General features: G+C 35.4%; 2 protein-coding genes across 2 annotated transcripts; one reads left to right on the top strand and one right to left on the bottom strand.

The window, feature by feature from the left end:
- Positions 1-15,452: 15,452 nt before the first annotated feature.
- LOC132270519 (ethylene-responsive transcription factor 3-like) lies at positions 15,453-15,791 on the bottom strand. The gene has a single exon (XM_059771697.1). The coding sequence runs from the start codon at positions 15,789-15,791 to the stop codon at positions 15,453-15,455; it is 339 nt and encodes a 112-aa protein (XP_059627680.1).
- A 1,194-nt stretch (positions 15,792-16,985) lies between these two features.
- Positions 16,986-21,459, top strand: LOC132294511 (translationally-controlled tumor protein homolog). The gene is made up of 5 exons (XM_059792398.1): positions 16,986-17,140; positions 20,317-20,390; positions 20,603-20,731; positions 20,824-20,981; positions 21,125-21,459. Exons 1-5 carry the CDS (start codon positions 17,113-17,115, stop codon positions 21,240-21,242), a joined length of 507 nt encoding a protein of 168 aa, XP_059648381.1. The 5' UTR covers positions 16,986-17,112; the 3' UTR covers positions 21,243-21,459.
- Positions 21,460-23,036: the final 1,577 nt, after the last annotated feature.

Genomic DNA, 23,036 nt, shown 5'->3' with positions numbered 1-23,036 from the left:
GATATGAAATTTCAACACCCGATGCGAAAGTTATGAAGCAATGACTTAACATTTTCTAATATTTTCATAATAAACTTTGAAAACAAAAGTGCATAAAAAATGACATACATGTCATTGGCCTCTGGCCTCATCTCATACATGTTAAATACATTGAAAAATGTGCACTTACGTATACTTTACATATACGAATCAACGAATACAAGTTTAAACAAATAGGGCTACAAAGAGGTATCTTATGCTAACACTTGCATAAAATAGAAACTTAGAAACTGTAAGCCATCCAAGGAGCAATGGAATCTTCAAATCCTGAGTCCTGTACCTGAAATATGCCCCAGTATCGTAGGGGTGAGTAACATAAAGCTACTCGTAGGAGATGAGCAAGCATCGACCTAACATTTTACAATTTTATCACCTTATGATGAAACATGTTAAAGGGGCTCATGCCACCTAACGTCTATGTCAAGATGAGACCCAGGGAGCATCCTAAGCTACCTAGATCATTTATATCATAATCACATTGTTCATACAATTCAAACAACATGGAAACACGTTATACAAGGCAACAAGATATAAATTCTCAAAGTCTTCAACTTGAAATCCAAAATACGAAAACAACAAGTATGGGTCATGTCATCTAACGTCTATGTTCAAAATGAATCTATAAAGTCATTCCTAAACTACATTTGAACATCAAAACACAAATTATGATATCGATGCAATTTAACCAACAATGGAACTTCCAATACAACGCATGAAGCATGCTTTCACAAAGCTACATCTTAAGCTCAAAATAGGAAATCAAATAAGGAACAACAAGTTACGATATCATCTAGTTATCAACTTGAAATAAAATATGAAATCAAACAAAGTGGATACTCGAACGTCACGCCAGATCAGACCGACAACATAGTTACTTTAGGGTTATTAGCCCATAGGTAACCTCCCTATGTGCGCACTAGACTATATAGAGGGACAATCCCTTGTACTAGAACCAAGTCCTAGCCGTAGCCAAATAACGACATCCCTAAGTTTCCAAAATCAACAAATTGTGCAACAACGCATATAAATCAACATGTATATACAAGATATCAACTATTTACCAAGCACAATCCAAATTTTGGAAACTTATACAATACATGCTCAAAATTCACAACTACTATGGCATGTAAGATGTCAAATACAAAGTGTGCAATTCCTTACACATAGCAACAATATATTTAATAAGGAAAAATATATTCTCATGAATATAAAAGTAATAACTATATTATCCAATGTTCAAAAGTAATCAAGTGAACATATATCAAATCCAAATCCATGATTTAAATATAAAAAACAACTTCCAAAATGCAATTAAATCTATGGAGTAATAAAGTAGAATTTAATTAAACATAAATAGTTAAATTCTCTAAATTCCAAGTTAATCCAAATAACCTCAATTTAATATATATTGAAAGACATGTCATAGTCATCATATATATAACATCAAATGACAAGTTAAGTGATTAAAACACTTAAAACAAAATTAATCAAGCTAATTAATTAATTTCCTCTAGATTTTTAAACAATTCCAAATGCCCTCAATTTAATCTATGTTAGAGAACATGCCAAGGCCTATTTAAATACCACATTACAACTTGATTTAATGCTTGATACAATTATGTGAATTAAACTTTCACTAAAGATAAATATTAAATAAAAGTTGGAATTCTTAATCAAATGATCCAAATTTAATATATGTTAACCAACATATCTAAGCATAATTTCCTAGCATGTTACAATTCCAATCAAAGTTATACATCATCATAAATTTTAAATCTTATACAAAGAAATAAAAATTACTAACTTTCTAGATTTGATACAAGGCATACATATATGTTGTATAATCATGGCAAACATACAATACAACACACAAATAATCCTAAAACATTCCCTACCTCAATTAGAATGAAAATCCCAATTACCACTGAAATGAAATCGCCCCAAATTTTCGATCCGCAAAACAAATTCAATTCTAACCCAAATTGAATGAATCTAAAGCCCAATGAAAGCTTAAACACTGTAATTTAATAATATCAATTTAGTTTAACAAAATATTTTCCCAATTGAAACAGTTTTGACCCACAACTTTGAAACAAATTCTGCCCAAAAAACACATTTTCAGCCTATAGCTTCCAACTTTGAAAATTCATGAAAAATTCATTTGACATCCAAATTGGGCAAACCTAATTTATTTTGGAAGTAAACATATGAGAGTATAAAACTGAAAATTTAAGCCATGATCCAATGTCAAAAGGCTAGTAAAATAAAGCATCTAAAAATATGTTTTTCAGCTGCAATAAAAACATGGATAGCAGATAGCTTCAGATTTTTAAAAAAATTTAGAAATGCTCTAAAATTGTGAAAAAATTCCAAGTAGTGTAAAACCCATGGGAAAAGTTCCAGTAAAAATTTCAAAGCAATTGAAGCACCACAGCTCCATATAAAAATTCATTTCCGGACCAAAAAGGAAAAGCTTCAAATTTCCAGCAACTAGCTTGCAACTTCAAAAATTCATAACTAATTCATTTTAAATCCAAATTACATGAAACCAAAACTAAATGAAAGCTAATTGAATATATTTTCATATTCTATATTTAATTTGACAAGATTAATTTCAAGTTAAAATAGTTTAAGGGCAAAATACAAGACCTTCTCTTCCATGCATGAAAAACACTCAATAATGACATAAAAATACTTCAAAATAATAGATCAATACCTCACTAGAGAATTGAATCTCTAGATACCAAAGCAAAACTAGGAGTTAGGCTAAATCCTTTAAGGGTTCTGAAAAGGAGGATGGGGGGAACAAAAAGTATTCCAAGCTTTATGGTCTAAAGTAAGTGGAAGGGTCTCAAAGATCAAGGTCAATGCCTAAGGCTTCAAGCTCCATCCATGGAGGCTAGGGTTTTCTTGTAAGGAAGAGAATGAAATAATATGGTTAAGTGTGAGTGGAGGAAATAGAAATCCTCCACTCACTATGTGCTCTTACACCATGGTCAACACACACATCTATGGTCAATTGCATAAAAACCCTCCTTTAAAACCATAATCCCAAAGTGGCCCAAAGATATTTGCAAGACTAAATTATGAACCTACACTTGTCACCAATCCATGGCTCTTTCCTAGGCTTAATCCCACACTTACACTTGTCAACCATCCAAGCCAACAAGTGCACCAATCCTAGGCCAACAAGTGGGTGAATCCTGACCCTCCAAATGTCATCATCCAATGTATTAAAGTGTTTCCACACAAATGTCAACAAGTGGACCAATGAGAGTGTGACACTTGTCACACTTTTCAAAAATTGCAAAAAGGTCCTTTTTGAAAATATCTTCCAAATTTAATTGCAAAATGGTCCCCGAGATGAAAAATAATTACTTTATTTAATTACACTAAAACTCCACAAGTTAAGAATAATTACACTAAAGTATGCATTAATGCCCCTTTATGAAAGAAGTAAGCAATCAACATGCTTTTTTAGAAAAGTAAAAATACCACTATCATGGAAATCAAATATCATGAATGCATGCAAAACCGGAATCAAATCCGAGCACAAAAAGTGAGGTTGTGCAAGGAAAAAGGATAAATGAGAAAAAGACAAAATGTGAATAGTGTTTGGAAAAATAAAATATGGAAATGACACAATCCCCAAATGAAGTTGTCAATCCAAGGAAAAAAGTCTCAGAAATCATTCCAGAGCACTCGAGACGACATCAAGTGATGAAAAATCGAACCCAAAAAGGAAAAGATAACGGAAAAAAAATATATCCGTTAAAATCTGAGAAAAAGAAAAGGAAGAAAAATGACCGGGACATTACAAAACAGGGAAAAAGATGAAAAATGAAAGGAAGGAAAATGACTGGGTCATTACAACCTACCCTCCTTAAAAGGGATTTCGTCCCTGAAATCGAATCGTACCTGAAAGAGAGAACAAATGGGGATACCGGGAGTGAACCTCCTACTCGAGTTCCCAGGTAGCCTCTTCAACAAGACCTTAACCAATGGAATGGTATTAGTCCGCAAGACTTATTCTCATGAGTCAAGAATCTAGACTGTACCTTCCTCGTAGGTCACGTCCTCATCAACAACCACATTAGTCCATTGCAAAACTTGTAATGGATCCGGCTCGTATTAATTAATAAATATTTTTTTAATAGAAACTCTTTTTATAAAAACTCTTGTTATATTAATTAATAAATATTTTTTTATATTAATAAATAAATACTGAACTACTGAAGCAATTAATAAATATTTTTTTTATATTAATAAATAAATACTGAAACATTGAAACTCTTTGCACACTTAATAATAGTAACTACTGAAGTAATTAATAAATATTTTTTATATGAAGCAATTAATAAATATTTTTTATATTAATAAATAAATATTGAAATACTGAAATACTGAAACACTGAAACTCTCTGCACATTTAATAATAGTATAGATATATACTAAAATCATTTTTTTTATATAACACGTGCTTACAAAAACATTGATCTTTTCTCTCGTAGATAAGGTTAAGCTTCCAAAGCCATATTAAGGCATCTTTAGATGCTATATATATATATTTATTTATTTATTTATTTATTTTTGGAACGCAACATAGAAGGTAAGGTAACTGTGTTTCTACGGGTGTTGTGGGTTGCCTTACACCTTCCCTATGCATAATCAAACTCCCGGACCCTTAATCTGGATTTTCATAGACTAACATGGATGTCAAACAAATAAAAAATGTTTGATTATTTTCTAAAGTCCTTAGACACCCTAGGGTGACCTAACACACCTTAACTCTTTGTTAGGTGGCGACTCCAAATAACATAAAATATAGGCCGTAGCCACCCCGTCACATTAAACCCCTTTACTGACCCCTCGGCGTTTAATATAACCCTTAGAGAGGGCGGGAAAAATCCGGGTGCAACAGCTAGCGACTTCGCTGATGACGCGTATGCTTAGAGGGTTTAAACCTTGACACTTTTTATGTTGCATTCCATTCTATTGTATCTTATTACATATTTTCAATATATTATTTGGAATGCATTTAGTATAACTTATTCCTTCTAAGATGTATTAACTTTTGTTTCTAACTCATTTTTTTTTCTTATTTTCTACAGGAAAAAAAAAAAATCAAAGACAGTTTTTTTATTTTATAGCATTTATATTGATGTACTTTTGTTTAATGATTTAAATAACTGTCATTTTATTATTATGAAAGCATCTTTTGCCTCTCCTTGAACAACACACGTACACTATATTCATTTTTCATGATATAACTTAAATAAACCTTGTAAATTAGATAAAGGGGGTATGTATGCTGGTAGCCTATTAGATATTGGCATATACCAAAGGCAATAGAAGCACAGTGGAACCTCCCTCGCTCAAATCACCAACCTATGAAGGTTACTTTCATTAGAGAGTGGCTAGAGGTTTGAAGATTCGGGGACTGGGCCTATTAGGTTGCATTAACTAACCGTGAGCCACATTCTGCATGTAGTATTAATGCTGCATTATAAGACACTAAAGGAGAGGGATATCATATTATTTGCTAACCCCTTGTTCTTATCTTCGTTTACCTTGTACACATAAAATATAAAAAGCTCGCATATAAAGCCTAAGGTTACTAACAACCTTAAGACCTTATTCCAAGCATTCATACATTGCAGGTAACATGGGATTGGAGTTCAACAAGTAAGAAGCAACTTTGAAGACCTTAGTTAATAGGATAATTTTTACCTTCATGTATTCTTTCATAATGTAATTATAATCCCTTGTGTTTTTTTATATGTACCCCGATCCCTTTCCATGTAAAAGTTTTATGTATTTTTCATTTCCAAGGAAGTAACCTATGCCCCTAGCTGGGGCAGTTTTTTTAACCTATGTGTACTTCCATCATCATCGCAATGAAAACAAGAGAAGAAGGCCCATTCCCTCATCATCTCATTTTTAATTCCTTGATAAAGGAAAAACAATTGCTAATACACACATCATAGAAGGCATTTTGTCCTCAGTCAAAACTAATACATTTTTCTTTTCTATTCTTATTTTTTTCCTATAAAAAGGATTTACAGATTGACACTATTGCTCCGAAGAACCCTCTCGCTCCAAGGAAATGTGCCATCTCCAAGAAGCAAGTCCGAGCTGTTCGGAGTCCTATAAGTACTCGCAGTAAGGTCAGAACATTGTCTTCTGGTAACACAAACAGGGAAGACAATAATCAAGTTGTCACTCAAGAGGACTTCAACCAATTGGCCAAAGATGTTTTCAACACCAACAAAACTGTTCAAATGTTGGTGGACCTATTCTTTAAGCACTTTAACCCAGAGGGGGCTACAAAAGAGCGTACCCCTCCAACTTCTGCTGACAAAGGTAAAGTAATTATAATTGAAAAAGCTCTTCCACTCCTCCTAAGTCAGGAGAAATTGATTTCAAAATTAAGAGCTTGGAAGAGACAGTCAAATCCATTAGGGGGATTGACACCTATGGAGGTACCGATTACTCTGACCTTTGCTTCTTCTTTGATGTAAGCTTCCTGCCAAGTTCAAGATCCCAAATTTTGAGAAATACATTGGTAACGGGTGCCCATACACTCATTTGAAAGTCTATTATGGAGAATTGGGCTCACATGGCCAACATGAGAAGCTCTGTATGTAGTTGTTTCAAAGAAGTCTTATCGGACCCGCTCTAAGGTGGTTCACTAAGATAGACCCTCGTAAGGTTTGAAGCTGGAATGATCTCACCAATATTTTAATACAACAATACCGCTATAATACCGATATAGCCCCGGATCGGTTTTCTTTGATGAGGGTTATGAAGAAGCCTTCTAAAGCATTCCGAGATTATGCCCAAAGGTGGAAAGAAATAGTTGCTCAAGTTAAGCCTTCTTTGTCAGAAAGGGAAATGGTTAGTACTTTCATACATCCTTTGAAGAAGCCCTACTACAAGAAATTGTGCACATCCACGGGAGTCAGCTTCTCCGAGTATATCATCCAATGAGAGAACATAGATGATGGTATTAGAGATGGAAAAATTGTAGAGGCAAGAGAAGAAGCTTCATCTTTTTATATTCGTCATTTTATCCAGAAGAAGCTAAAAAAGAAAGAGGAAGAAGTCTCTGCAATCCTCCCTGCCGCGAAAGTCCCACTAACTCCAAAACCTCAATTTTTCACCACCTCAAGAAAAAAGGCAAATTGACAGGCGGAATAAAGTTTTTACCCCACTAAGTTGCACCTACACTGAAGCTCTGGCCTATCTGAAAGATTTGTTTCCACCAATTCCTGCAAGACCCATACTTAATCCTCCAGCAAAAGGTTATGATCCCTTTCAAAAGTGCGACTACCACTCAGGGGCGGTGGGTCATTCTACTGAGAACTGTTTTTCTCTCAAGCATAAAATCCAGGATCTCATAGAAATAGGTATACTCAACTTGGTGAAAACTGGAAAGCCCAATACTTTAAAGAATCCGTTACTAGATCATTCCAACAATATGGTTTCCACGGAGGACATAGATATGATTAGCCTAGATAACATAGATTTCAACCGCACCATGTTCATTAGAAGGCCGGGAGAGGTAGTCTGTGTCAAAGCCACTAGAGTTTGAGACACTGGTACCCACATGGTGGACACTGAAGAAAAATCAGGCCTTTATTGACTTTGGTTCCAAGACTATTGCCTGCTGCACCCATATTTGACCGTTCCAAAAAGGCCACATTGCCGTCTCCCAAAGCATTATCTTTACCTTTCCCAAAATCTGTCACAATTGCAATCCCAAGACAATTGCCTATCAAAAACACCTACCAAGTACCGTGGAATTATGATGTTGAGATAATAACAGAATATGGTAGAAAAATTACTTTAGAAGATCAAGTTGTACTGAGATTAGAGGGTTTACAAGATCGAGTAGGTGCCACACACATGCGGAGCTCGAAAAGCAAAAAAAAGGAAGCAATAAGGTGGATGACCAAGTTAAGCAACCCATTACTCAATAAGAGATTGCTGAATTCCTCATAATCCTAAAGAAAAGCAAGTACAATGTAGTGGAACACGTCAGTAAGATGTCGAGTCAAATCTCCTTGTTGTAACTTCTCCTCATTTCGAAAACACACAAAGAGAATCTGTTGAAAGTACTTCATGAAGCCAATGTTCCAAGCAGTGTCACAATTAAATAGATAGAAGAAATAATAAGCCACGTGTTAGCCTATAATGCTATAACTTTCACTGATGAAGAGCTACCCCCTGAAGGAACCCAACATACCCAAGCTCTCTGCATCACTATGGAATTTAAAGATCTGTTAGTAGGAAGGGTACTCATCGACAATAGGTTTGCTCTCAATATATATCCACTCGTAACTCTTAAGTGGATGGAGATGGAAAAACATGTTCGCCCTAGCAATACAGTATTAAGAGCATTTGATGTAACCCGACGTGAGTCACTTGGGCAAATTGATCTTTCAATTGTGAGTAGGCCAATAATGTTCAACGTCCGATTTCAGGTGATTGACATTCCAACTTACAATCTCCTATTAGAAAAACCATGGATTCACAATGCAGGGGCAGTCCCCTCGAGTTTGCACCAAAGCATCAAGTTCATCATTGATAATTAGTTGAATACTGTTCATGCTGAGGATAGTTTGGCTGTTCATTTTTCACCAAGTTTTGCTATAAACTCTGAGATCAAGACAGAGCCATCTTAAGGTAGACATGGCCTCTATTGATCTGGTAAAGGCCAATGCACCATCTGGTTACCAGACATCCCGAATTGCCACAATTACCCACACACCTCAAGGAAGCTATCTACCGTAACCAAAATTCTCCAAAAGCGCCTGCATAATGGCCCAATACTTCAAGAAGTGCGGATACAAGCCCGGGTAAGGACTAGGAGCTTATTCTCAAGGTGATCCTTAGTTCATCAGAATCAAACCAAATCAACATTTTCATAGACTAGGGTATCACCCAATAAAGGAGGATTGTCAGAGCAAGAAAGGGAAAATGCATCATTTGGCAGGATTCTATTGCTGGGGCGCACAATCAGGCATCACTTTGAGTCAAGACCCTCGAGGAGGAAATGAACCATTGTTTGGGACACTATTATATACAAGAAGAAGCCTCCTATCAAACCACCTCAGCTACATGTCAACTCTGCTAAACGAATCACTCCAATAGAAGGGGGAAACAAGCTTGAGGACATGTCCAAGGCGATACCAATCACATATTGGATAAAAAGATTCACCAATTTGATTATCAAAGATCTTTTTGAGCCAGACAACCACATAGCTATGCTTCATTCCATTTCCACCACAACCATCCACTTCCACCACCAAGCCAAGCAAATGGGAAGCAGTCCCATTCCTCGTATCCAAGAAGTTCTGGTAAAGGGGAAAGCCTTGTGAATTTCTCCAGAGCATCTTATTTTAGTATTATATTACAAAGTTTGAGTTACTAGTTCCTGTTGTAATAAGCATTTAAAGTTCTTATTTTAACAATGATTTTCGTATAGCTCCAAATTTCATATATTATTATAAATAAAAAGGAACTTTTATTTCTCTAAAACTACATCTTTTTTTTCAAATTGTCAGGATGCCATGTATGGAATATTGTGATCTCGTGGATGTCTCTATCTTCGATTATGATACCTATAACTTTGACATTAAGCACAATCTAGACCAAATGGGTTTTGATTAAAATGACTCTAATGATGCACCTCAAGAACTCATAGATATAATTAAATACCAAGACAAATCCAACTCTCCAAACATTGAAGACATGAAAACCATTGATGTTAGAACTGCAGAATTTTCAAAGCAACTCAAAATTGGCAAGATCTTAACTGAGAAGCAACGTGAGGAAATGATCCAATTTTGATTGCCTACCAGGATGTTTTTGCATGGTCCTACCAGGATATGCCAGGGCTTAACACTAACATTGTAGCACATAAACTACCACTTATGCCTAATGTAAAGCCAGTCAAGCAAAAAACTACGAAGGCTCAAGCTCGAATGGAGTCTTGAAATCAAGGAAGAGGTCACAAAGCAATTTGAAGCCGGTTTTTTAGTAGTATCTAATTATTCGGAATGGTTAGCTAATGCAGTCCTGGTACCTTAAAAAAATGGAAAAGTTCTAATGTGCGTTGATTATCGCAATTTGAATAAAGCCAGTCCAAAAGATGATTTTCTACTTCCCCACATTGATGTACTAGTAGATAACACAGCAAAGCATTGCATGTTCTCCTTCATGGATAGGTTTTCGGGATACAATCAAATTAAGCTCCCCTAAGAAGACCATAAGAAAACTGCATTCATCACACCATGGGGCACTTTTTGTTATCGGGTTATACCATTTGGCCTCAAGAATGCTGGGGCAACGTATCAAAGGGCTATGACAACCCTTTTCCACGATATGATTGTAATGACCCAAAATGATATCGATTGACCAATACTAAAATTTAATCGAAGGACATGACCTTTGCAAAAAAAGGGTCATGCTACTGAACCTGCTATGATGCATATGAAATGCAATGGCCTTACTTGGGGCCATAAGACTGATCAAAACACTTGTCCCAACATGCAATACAAATAATATACAACATTCCCAAAATCAACAACATACATATAAAAAGAGTCTCGTTCCTCCAATCCACTACCTAGTCCCGTAATCCTTTACAAAGAGTGCACTTTAATTACATCAAGTTATAGTCAATGAAATATAGCTGAAATTAAACGTCCATAACTTACAATATTATACAAATTATACTAAAGTTTTACAAAGGAACAAGATTCCATACACAAAAGTCAACAAAATAAAGTCCAACCCCACCTAAACCTGTGGTGGATCGTCGTCCACCACTTCTTTCCCATGTCCTAAAAAATATTAAAGTAAGGGCTGAGTACAACGACTCAGTAGGAGGTGTCTAAGACACACCTCTTAATCACCCCATAAATCCACATAAAATATAGGTAAAAAGTAAACAAGATCATGCCATAGGGAAAAATGAAGTAACAACAACAACAACAAGCATATATAAATGTCATCTAACTACAATATGCGATGTATGCCAATGGAGTGCAATGCCATGCCAATGTCGCTCCCTATTTCCAAAACAATTATGTTTCACCGTTCCAAATAATTAATGCAATCCGACCCATGTAACTCATGGCGTCACGAGAGGAGGATTGGCTAACTATCCCCGACCACTTGGTAACTCCAAGGCGTCGTTTAGGGCCTAGGTAGCTCAACCATGCTAAAGTTTCTCCCTAGTCCTTTCTAGACCACATTAACGCCACGGACCACTAGGCAACTCCTAAATGCCCTGGTTTTCGTAAACCATTTTAAGAACATTTCCCAAAAATAATTTCATTTGTTTTTAAAATAACTTTTCCCCTTTTTCTTCGCAATGAAATGCATGAATGCCTCATGCCATACTAAACCATGAAAATACATAATTTTTCATAAGTTGCATTCAACCACAACAATGTCTAAACAACATGCTTTCAAGAAAAAATTTCAGGGAATTATCTCACGACTTAACAAAATGGATTTGAACTGGATTTAACCCTTACAGATGGGTTTAATGGACTTGGGAAGATCCCAGAATGCATAATATACCTATATATGCTAAGGAGGTGGATAGTTTGGAAATTAAATAACCAATATGTTGTTTAGATTGGATGAAAGGATTAATTTAGTTGCTTTAACAATTGAAATTAATGTTTAAACGGTTTTAAACAATGTTTATGAAACTTTATATTGTTTATATGAGATGTAGGTTAATTACTTGGAAGGTAAGTTAGCTACATGTTATTGAAACTATTGTATTGCTTAAATAAATACAATATTTATTTGTATGATGTGTATCATATTATCTCTGGATTAATTGATGTATTATTACTCTGTTGCATCATTTATTGGACTGAATGGTTTAATGCACCGGTATAGGACGGTGACATTTTAGGGAAGGTGGCATTTTAGGGATGGATTAACCAAAGAATTTAAGTCCTACCTATTTATTTATAAGGGAATGGATTAACCAAAGAAGTTAAAGTCCTCCTTATTCATGTCAGGCCATTGTATCAAATGAATAACATTTGCTTATACGAATTTTTATATGGAGCTTGAGTCTCAGGATCATGGTTAGGGTGTGTATATCACCAAGGATGTGTAGCTAGATATAGTGGAGTTGTGTACCCTGGTAGGTCTAGGTATTCATGCCCACTATATGTGCATTTTTGTATGTTGCCTACTATTTAGGTTGAGACAACCCTATAATCTAATGAGGTTCCTTTAGTGTGTGTGTGTGTGTGTGTGTGTGTGTATATATATATATATGGACTACTTAGCTATTGTTGAGTTGAATAGGGTGTATATGTGATCGGGTCTCTACTTGGATTGTAGTAGAGTAGAACTTGTTCATGAGCCTAACCCACTGTTATTTTTCAGGTGTTCAACAGTTCAAGTCTTAGAGCTTGATCGTGCTGAGCAGAGACAGTCATCATCACTCTACTCACCTGATGTAGGGTTTTATTTATGATATCTTCTTTTCAGTTTTATTTTCAGTTAGGATATTATTAGGGGTCTACTAGATGGATTCTTGAGTTGTAATGATATCGGAGTTTTGGATATTATTCATTTGGAGGATTATTTATTATTTAACTTAAGGATTTATTATTTAGTTTCTCTTTCCACTCTTCTATTTATTCTTAGTTACTTATCTTTTGTATTCAATGCTGCTTGTTTATTACTTAATTGTTTGATATCCCTCGAGTTTAGGCTTGGGCCTGTTCAACCCATGTCTTGGGTCCGAGGGGTATCACAATTGGTATCAGAGCACTCTAGGTTCAAGGGTCTCTAGGATTTTTTCGTATAAGACTTCTGCGTAGCGTATTCTTTTATTTATAGCCTAAGTTTAGGATTTATTGTATTCATTTACGGTCCATTTAAATCATACTGATGTCTATCTTTCTATGTTAACAGAATGGTTAACGCTAGAAGAAAACGGGACAATCAGAAAAACAGGCAGCGAGTGGCACGTAGGCAGCAGGATTTCCTACGGCGTCAGAAAATTACAGAAAAACAGCAACTGCTTAGGTTTCAGGAGGAAGATGGTCAGTTGCACATTGAGCAGGAGGAAGTACAGCCGAATCAGGAATCTCAAGATCAGGGCTACACTCAAGGCTGGGATCTAGAGTATCCTCCTCATGTGAATGACCTCATTGCTCGAGTTATAGAAGTAGGTATAGCAGCTGCACTTTGGAATCAGCCACATTTTCAGCCGACACCTATACCAGCACCAGTAGTTCAAACTGATCCTTAGGAGAAAGCTAGGAGTTCTTTCACAAAGAGGAGTCCACCTGAATTCTTAGGCTCCACCGATGCGAAAGCAGCTCACCAGTAGAAGAAGGACATCGAGCAATATCTTCGCATGGTTCAGTGCACAGAGGTTCAGAAGCAGATGCTTGCTACCTTCAAGCATGTCGGAGATGCACTTCCGCGGTAGGAGTCAGTTACTTCCGCAGAGGAAAGGACTTCATTGACTTATAATCAGTTCAGTGCTCGCTTCGATGAGAAGTACTTTCCTTATACAGTCAGGACAGTTATGAAGACAAAGTTCCTTAATCTAAAGCAGGGGAGCATGACAGTGGCAAAGTATAAGCCGCAGTTCACACGCTTATCTCTTTTTGCAGAATAGGTGGATACCGAGGAGAAGAAACGTAATAGCTTCATTAAAGGACTTATGTGGTCTATTAAACGATCTATTACAGGTAGTCTAGCCTACACTACTTATGCTCAGGTGGTAAATGCCGCTCTACAGCAGTATCAGTTGACTGTGGACTTTAGACAGGCTAGGAGTGAGAAGCGGGGTGACAGAGACTCTGCTAATTGATAAGTGCTTAAATGTTGCACATTTCAGCACCTAAGTTAGGGTATTTCAGTCTTTGCATCTATCTTAATTTCATGTTTTAGTCCTAATTTATGTTTATGTGTATTTCAGGGTAATAAAGTTAAAATGAGATAATTTTGGTTCACTAAAACCTTTTTGGAGTCAAGCAGAGATATTCAAAAAAAACTCAGAAAAGGGCAAAAAGGAGGTCGCAGCCCATTGCTCGTATAGTGTGTTTATTCTTCAAAAGCGGTCAATCTCAGTTCTTTGATGATGTTTCCAAAGATGAAGAAGCAAACCAATAAGCTCGGGGCCAAAATGGAGCTAAATAGGGCTTAAAGGAAATTTCCAACTCTTGGGGGATCGATCCCCCAGGACTTGGCAACATTATAGGATTTTCTTATTGTTTAGGCTTATTTTGTGAACTATTGGGCTTTAATAGGGTTATTACTTATGTCCCAGTGAGCCCTTAGTTTAGAGTTAGTTTTTCATTAGTTTAGAGAGAGTTATTATTATTATTATTAAGTTTTATTATTTTTTGTACGGTGATATTACGTTCTCTCTGGGGAAAAAGAAAAAGCTAGGGTTTGAAGAACTTTTTACAGAGGCTTTGTTTACAATTGAAGGAAGAAGAAGAAGGAGCCAAAAGATGGAGATGGAGCTTGTTGACACCATAATCATCTTCTCTATAAGCTAGTTCTTCACTTAGGGCTTGGATGAGCCCTAAGTTCATGTAACCTAAACCTTTGTTTTTCTTTTCTTGGGGAATTATTGAGTTGTAATTAAATATTTGGCCTTGTGATTTCTTTATATATACATGCTTGATTTGACAAATTAGGGCTTGTATTGATAAATTCTTCCATTGAAATCTCTAGTTGATTGTATGTCTATGTATGATTAATTAGGGATTTTACTCTTCATTAGTTGATTGAAAATTAATTCTTCCATTGATTCTATATGAAAATTGCATATCTATGTGTGATTGATTTAGAATTATACTCTACACTTGATACTTCTTTTAGTTGTGTTTAGTGATGGCCATAGCATAATACTTAGTTGATACAATTGTCAATTAATTTGATGGAATAAAGCTTAATCTTGATGGGTTGTTCTACAAATTAGCTTATTGTCATTAGTTAATTGTAGTAAAGTACGCAATTTGTGCTTGATTATATTAATCCATACTTCTAATTACAATTAGTATTATCCTCTTGATTGATGTATGCTCTTATCGGATACATTTGTGAATGTGTATGGTGGGTTATAACGTAGTCTTGAATGGGTTTTACACTTTAGTTTAATTGTCATTAGGTAAACAATTCATTCTTGATGTTGATAATCTATGCTTACAATTGTGATTTGTAATTATAGATGTGGTCACATTATCATCACATCCGTCGCATCAAACACAACACAAAGCACCACATCAAACACAACACACACTATAGAAAGCCAAGGGTTTCCAGAACGACGACGAGTCATAGTTGCTGTGGAAATCGTCGGGCATAATTGGTAGCGAGCGAGGGTGCCGCTTGGAGAAGGAGGGCTACGTCACAACGGAGGCTTGGGCCAATGAAGGACTCGACGGTTCTGTGTGGTTAATGAAGGCATTGTTAGGGTTTTCTTGGAGAAGAGAGTAAGGAGGGATGGGAGAGAAGGAGAGAGCGGCGGCGTCATAGGCTCGAGCCGCGTCCTCGGTGGAGTCAAAGGTGCTGAGCCAAACCTTAGTTTTCTTCCTGGGGCCTCTGGTCTCCGCCGAAAATCTGCCCCACGTTATCTTTCTGACATTGCGAAACCTGATCTCTTTCACAGCAGCTGCTGGTCCAGATCCGTTGGTGTCTACGGTTGCCGCTACCATCGCCGCAATTACCCTGGCTCTACGCATAGTCGAAGATGGCCTATTGACACTTTAATCGGATGTTTTTCCTGCTTTGTATTGCTTTTTTTTTTTTTTCGTCTCCGTCACGAATTGGTATTGCTTGCACTAAGCCGATAATCAATCCTCTGCTATGGAGAAAAGGAGAGACTTTTAAGGTTTTAAAGAGAGAAAATTAGAAAGGGGAAGAAATACCAGGCAAAGGTTAGATAGAGAATGTAAAACGAGGGTTATTTTGGTCTTTCATAATTTTGTTTACAGGGTTATATTAGTAATTTATAGTTTTTATGTATTTGTTGACCAAGTCAAAGGTTAAAATGATCATTTTCTCGGGTAGAGGGGGTGTGTATGTAAACTTTTGAAACGTCAGGGGGTGTTAATGTAAACTAGTGCCGTTGACCGTCCGCTGAGTGGTGTTGACCCAAATCTCAGGGGTGTGAGTGCAAATTACCCTAAAAAAATAGAGAAGGAAATATATAATATTAAAAAAATTATTTATAAATTTATTTATTTAGAGAAGGAAACATATAATATTAAAAATTGATTTATTTAGTTAATAATAATATAATAATTGGAAAGGAAATTCAGTTATAGAAAATTTATTTATTTACTTAATAATAATATTTTAGTAGTTGGAAAGGAAATATAATTAGAATGCAGAAGTTCAATATCCCTTCTGTCACAGCTTCCAAGATGACCTATGTTGGGACGGACTATGAAGGGAGTAATATAGTATACTGTAACAAGGGTCATTTGTCCCACATCAGAATCGGATGGGAAAGTGATTGGGTATCAATGGGTGAGTATACAGTATTACCCAATAGTTCGAACTTCTGGGTAAATGGGTAAGTGGCCACTCATTACAGTTGGTATCAGAGTCAGACCCAATCCTTAATCCTGTATCATGCCAAGCGCCCCGCCCGGAAGGCGTTCGGGTTAGCATCCCGGGTAGGCAGGGTGGCCCGAACCGCAACGAGAGCGTTACAAGTTTATGTGAGAGAGAATATAACAAGGGTCATTTGTCCTACATCGGAATCGGATAGGAAAGTGATCGAGTATAAATGGGTGGGTATGCAACACTAACCAATAGTTTGGGTAAGCGCTCACCCGTTACATATGTATTTATATATTATTGGAGAGGACTTGATTGACAATTTATAAAAAGAATGTCCCGATTCCGTAATTCGAAAGTATATTCCTCTTCGGACTCGTCTTCCCCAAACCCTCGTCTATATATATATACACACTCTCTGTCTAGCCTTTACCAAAACCTCTCTCGCTCTCACACCGTTACGATCGTCTTTGCAGGAGAGATAGCTATCGAGCAATAATGTTGGTCTACCAAGACTTGCTCACTGGTATGTGTATGTATGTGTGTGTGTATATATATATAATTGTGTTCATATTTTTTTTTTTTTGTGTTTAAATCTTTTCATTCAATATACTATGTTTGTGATTTGCTGATTTATCTACTTCCCCTAGTTAGGGGAATTGAAATCTCCCGATTCGATTACGTGGTTATTGGTTTCGTTGTGTTGTGATCTGAATCTGTATACTATAAAAAAGTAAACTTTTGATGTTTAATTTATGTTATTTGAATCTTATTTGAAACTTTTATTGGTTATAAGTTCAAATCTGTCGATGGCTGTGCTTGAATTGTTTAGAAAAGGATCCAACTCAACTTTATGTTATTTGAATCTTATTTGAAACTTTTATTGGTTTTAAGTTCAAATCTGTCGATGGGATGGGTGTGCTTGAATTGTTTAGAAAAGGATTCAACTCAACTTAATCAAAACTTTTATTTAACTATTTAGGTCATTCCGTCCCAATCGAGTTTATTTTAACTTCCCAACGCATGTTAATTGCTCTTCCCTTTCAAACGCATCTCTTTCTCGTTGGTGGGACATTACTGACTAATTTAATTGTATAGGCCTTAGATTTTCTTCCTGAGCATTGATGTTGAACTCAATAATGTGATTTTTATTTATAAAAAACCCAACTACCTGGAAAAGAAACCAAAAAAAGAAAAAAAGAAAGTAAAGGAAAGAAAGGTATCCAGTATCCTGTTGCTAAGTTAGATGTAGGATTCGTTTTGTGCATTCTGTCAAGAGATCCTATTTTTCCATTTACAATGTTTGTAATGATAAATAATGTATTGAGGACGATGATGATACTGAGATCTGGAGAGAATTGGTTTTCTCCTTTAAGTAAGGGGATTGATACACCCCTGGTTATCATATGAATTTAAAAAAAAAAAAAATATGAGGCTGATAAACAACCCTGAAAATAGGCCCACTCAGGACTTGATTTGCAATTTGTGAAAATACTGCCTTGCTTTTGTAGTCCAAAACTCTCTTCTTCTTCTGATTCTTCTTTCCTAAACCATGCCTACAGTTTCTCTTAGTCTAGCTCCATCCATATATTCTCTTGCTCTCTCACTGTTTGTGACCTTCTTCTGATCCTATTAGAGCATTCTAAGAGAGAACTAGCAATTTTTTTTTTTTTTGTGTATCATTACTTGCATTCTCATTTTAGGGCACAATGCATACACATTTTAATTCATGAAAATATATTTTGAATGCATGGAATTGTTTTTAAAATAAATTTATTTATTTAGGAAACTTTTAAATAAATTGTATTTCTTGATCGATGCATTGGTCGATAAATTTTTTCCAGAGTTTATCGAAGTCCAAAATGCTTCAATACGAGATTCGATCGATTGAAGCAGTGACAATGGGGTTCTATTGGTATCACGATCGATGGATGAGTTACTCAGGATGCTCCGTGTGATAATATTTATGAAAAATCTATTAAATTAGAATTGTTGAAGGTTTAGATTATCTATTCTGATTACAACTAAGAAACCTTAATTCCTTTGGACTTAAAACACTATATAAACACCTTTAAGCTCTCATCACATACTCACATATAGAGAGATCTTTTTTAACATTCTTGAGAGAACATATATACTTTTAGAGAGCGTATTTTACTTTTCATCATCAACATCTTGCATTAGATGGTGAGTTGTCATTATCATAATCCTTGTTCCACACCGAAGTATTTCTGGACAACAAACACACAACCTTGATGACTAGTCGAGAGGATCAAAGTCCTTGTTGGGAAAGCGGATGGTGTGAGGAGCTGATTTAGTGATGGAGCAAGTTGTGTGCTTCGAGATAGTGTGTGAGTTTGGTTGATCAGTCAGTGTCGAGGTAACTAGTGATTCTAGGGTTTGGAAATTGCTAAACTAGTCTAAATCTATTTCTCGTACTAGGTTTGATCCGTCTGGACTAAGTCTCGTGGTTTTCTCTGTTTAGGGTTTTCATGTATAAATTTTGTGATCATGTGGGGTTGCTTGGTTTATTTTTATTTGCTCACTATAAATAATTGATTCATAGCGTTGCATTCTACACATAATTGCGATAATTGTAAATTCAGTTTTGTTAGTTAAAATTGGGCAAGATCTATTAACCCCACTTTATAAATATATTTTGGACTTTGCACCAACTCTAGTACAAGAGCCTTGGTTCCAGTCCCATAATATTTTTTATCATATATAAATGTATTTGTGTATTTGTATTGTTAAATCATTGTGTTTTAAATCTACTTCATTGATTTATGTGACTGAGTTATTCATATACAGAGCTCCCCTTTTGTTATTATAATCTATTTATTTCTTATAATTAAAATCTGTCTATGGGTTAGATTGATTTGTTTAGAAAGGTTATTCACTCAACTTATTGAAGACTTGTCTCTAGAGAGACTACTATTTGGGGTCATCCTGCTTCATCTAAGGCGATGACTTCAGACACACTATCATATTTCTCTTTATTAGTCTTAACCAATATTAATTGCCCTTCCTTTGGCATTACCCTTGATATGAACCAGATTGCTCTTTTTCACTGGTGCAGTTATGATTTTCCCTGAAAATGGCTGAACCATCTTAACTGTAGAGGCTTGAAATATTTGCTTTTTGTGCATTGATACCATACTCAGGCTGTAATTTGATTTATATTAATCCTCAACTATCAAAAATAAATAAATAAATAAACAATAAGGCTTGGTATTCATGACTAGTTTTTTTGTGTCAAGTTGCTGGGGTAGATTTGGGATTCTTTTTTGTATATTCAGCCGAGATATTATATGAACTTCCTTTTCTTTTGACTGATGCTTGGATTGCTATTTCTGCCTTGCGAAATGTATCACTGATGATGATGATAGTGATGTCGAGATATTGAGAGACTGCGTCTTCTCCTTAAAACAGGGGACTGGTACACCCCTGATTTGCCAAGTCTGCCTGGTATCAGCTTGAATTTTGATTTGGCAAGATACAGTGTTGTTCCAAATTAACCTGTTGCTTGGTTTCAGCAAATCACTGTGCACGTATTTGTCTCTCTTTATGACTACAATTTATTATCGAAACCAAGTTTTGTTTAAAGTAAACGTTTAGCAATTAAATCCCTTAATTATGTTTTAATTACTTTTTATAAGTAATTATGCTGTTTTCTGAAACATTGTCATTCATTAATATCAGGTGATGAGCTTCTCTCGGATTCATTTCCGTACAAGGAAATCCATAATGGGGTACTCTGGGAAGTTGAGGGAAAGGTTAGCATTGTTTTCATTACTTTTTTATTTCTGAATAATGATATTATTTTCCATCACATTTAGTCCTGCAAAAGAAATTCCTTGGGCAATACAATTGCATTCTGTTTTCATTTTTTATGTTAATTAGCATTGGGATAAGTCATTAGATATAAATATTAAATGACCATGCCACCATGGCGATAACTGACATTGTAATTATTGGCCAACTGCAGTGGGTTGCTCAAGGAGCAGTTGATGTAGATATTGGTGCAAACCCTTCTGCTGAAGGTGCTGATGAAGATGAGGGTGTAGATGACCAAGTTGTCAAGGTGGTTGATATTGTTGACACATTTAGGCTCCAGGTTAGTTGTTCCCATTACTTGCAATAGTTGTAAAATATTGGAAATTTGAAGAAACAGAGTTTTAACATGGGACCATGTGATGATACTTGCAGGAACAACCTGCTTTTGACAAGAAGCAGTTTGTTGCATACATCAAGAAGTATATCAAGGCATTGACACCCAAGCTGGATGGGGAGCAGCAAGAGCAATTTAAGAAGAACATTGAGGGGGCAACCAAGTTCTTGCTCTCAAAGCTCAGCGACCTCCAATTGTAAGTGCCTGGTAGCTAATTTTTCCTACGGTTCACAAACCATCACCTTTTTCTTTCATCTCTAATGTTTGTTACACTTTGTATGTTATGGAATAACAACATTTTTGTGGCAACTTACATTGAACTCGCATTATGTTTTACAGTTTTGTTGGGGAGAGCATGCATGATGACAGCACATTGGTGTTCGCTTACTACAAAGATGGTGCCACTGACCCAACATTTTTGTACTTTGCGCATGGCTTGAAGGAGGTCAAGTGTTAAAATGATAGCTGGGCTTCAGAGTGGTGCTTGTTGTAATTTTAGCTCTTATTATTGCATTTATATTTGACTTTGTGATTGTGCAACTCCGTAGTTCTGCCTATTTTTGGATGTTGATTTTGGATTAATATTTAATTCAAGAGCTGTTCTATTTAATTTAATTTCTTGGTTGAGTGGAGAAATGAACTCATTATATATGTCATATTTATTCTTTTTGTGATATGTGTTGGCATTCATCAATGTTCTCACTTGATAGTGGAATAGCAGTGTGCATGAGAACCCCAAGAAATATAAACCTAGTTTTCGAATGAACTGTGTTCCCGCTCGTTAATTTGAATTTTTTTGCAAATTTTCAGAATTATGTGATGTTTAAATTGCTGTAGAATTAATTGATTGATCTTTTGACTCTGTTCCCGCTCGTTAGGTTGAAATTTCAAGCCTGTATTGCATTTCTTAGTGCATTATTTCAGTTGTTTTTTTTTTAGTTTTCTGTGATTTTTAAGCAGTCATCTGCAATACTTTTTTCTTTTTTTACTGCTAATTTTCAGTTTGGGAAGGACTTCTAGTCTTCCCGGGTGATGTCACCTTAGACCATTTCTAAATAGGTGGTGCCGACTTTGCTATACCCTCGTTACAGTTGGACCACAATGGATCTGATACTAAGAAGTAATATAAAAAGAAAAAAATGAGAGAATTGTGTAAAAAGTTTGAATCATATAAAAAGAAAAAAATGAGAGAATTGTGTAAAAGGTTTGAATCATATCACAAGAAATTAAATTTAAATCAAATTACAGCATCTGCTAATGTGTAAATCATTTCATAAATAGTGACTATCATATTATGTACATATATATATATATATATATTTCCTAAGTACACACATATGTGTATATAATATAAGAGCTGTTAGACCTAAATGTTAAAGTATGCATACAATTTTCACTGCTCTTGTGAAGATTTCACCGATCTTCTAGAGTATTGTTGCAAATAGAAACAAAAATGATTTCAATATTGCTTACGAAGAGAGAAATTTTGTAATAATGGAAGTTTTTGTTTATATATTTCTTTGATTACTTTGAATGTCTCCCCATTTCATGATTGTGAACCTCTTATTTTGTGGGTGGAGAGGTGGGTGAATGGCTCTATCTCGTTTCGGTTTATATATTGAATTGATAATAATATTTAGCATATTATAATTTAATTACTAAAATATCAATTACATTCCAAGACTAATCTTATTTAATTACTATATATAATTGAATTTCGCATCATTTGTTATAGAGAGAGAGAGAGAGAGAAAAAAAAAAAAAAACCAACAACTAATGGGCTTATAGAATAAGCATGTAAGTAGTTGATGGAGTGTTACATGTTTGCCTAAGTGATCACTCATAACAACTTATTATTGAGTTAAATCCAAAATTTATCTGAAATGAACCCATGGTTGTGAAAACAATACTTGAACTCAAAATTATGCAACTCTTTTCACTGATTTAAGAGGGGTTTTGTTGAGTGCATCATAAGAAGCTTTCATTGTGATATGTGACCTCTAACCAATTGATCACATGCAAACCCTAAAAAGCTACTTGAACCTAATATATAGTCCCCTTCCTGATGTAACATATCAATTTTTGCCAATTTTTTTTATTATCATTAATGATCACACAGCTGTGGTGTACTCATAGCAAGCGTGTGATATGAGTCAATAAGGGTACGTTTGGATAGAGTAGATTTAGAGGATAGGGAGATAAAAGAAAAAAAAAAAGATAGTGAGAGTGTGTTTGATTGATTAAAAATGAG

The sequence above is a fragment of the Cornus florida genome, unplaced genomic scaffold (genome assembly GCF_030987335.1).
Source record: "Cornus florida cultivar Cherokee Brave unplaced genomic scaffold, ASM3098733v1 CherokeeBrave_3.0.0_Hap2_Chr01, whole genome shotgun sequence".
In the NCBI taxonomy this organism is placed as follows: domain Eukaryota; kingdom Viridiplantae; phylum Streptophyta; class Magnoliopsida; order Cornales; family Cornaceae; genus Cornus; species Cornus florida.
Note: the sequence above shows the minus strand (reverse complement) of the source record. Positions and strands in the feature narration are given on the sequence as shown.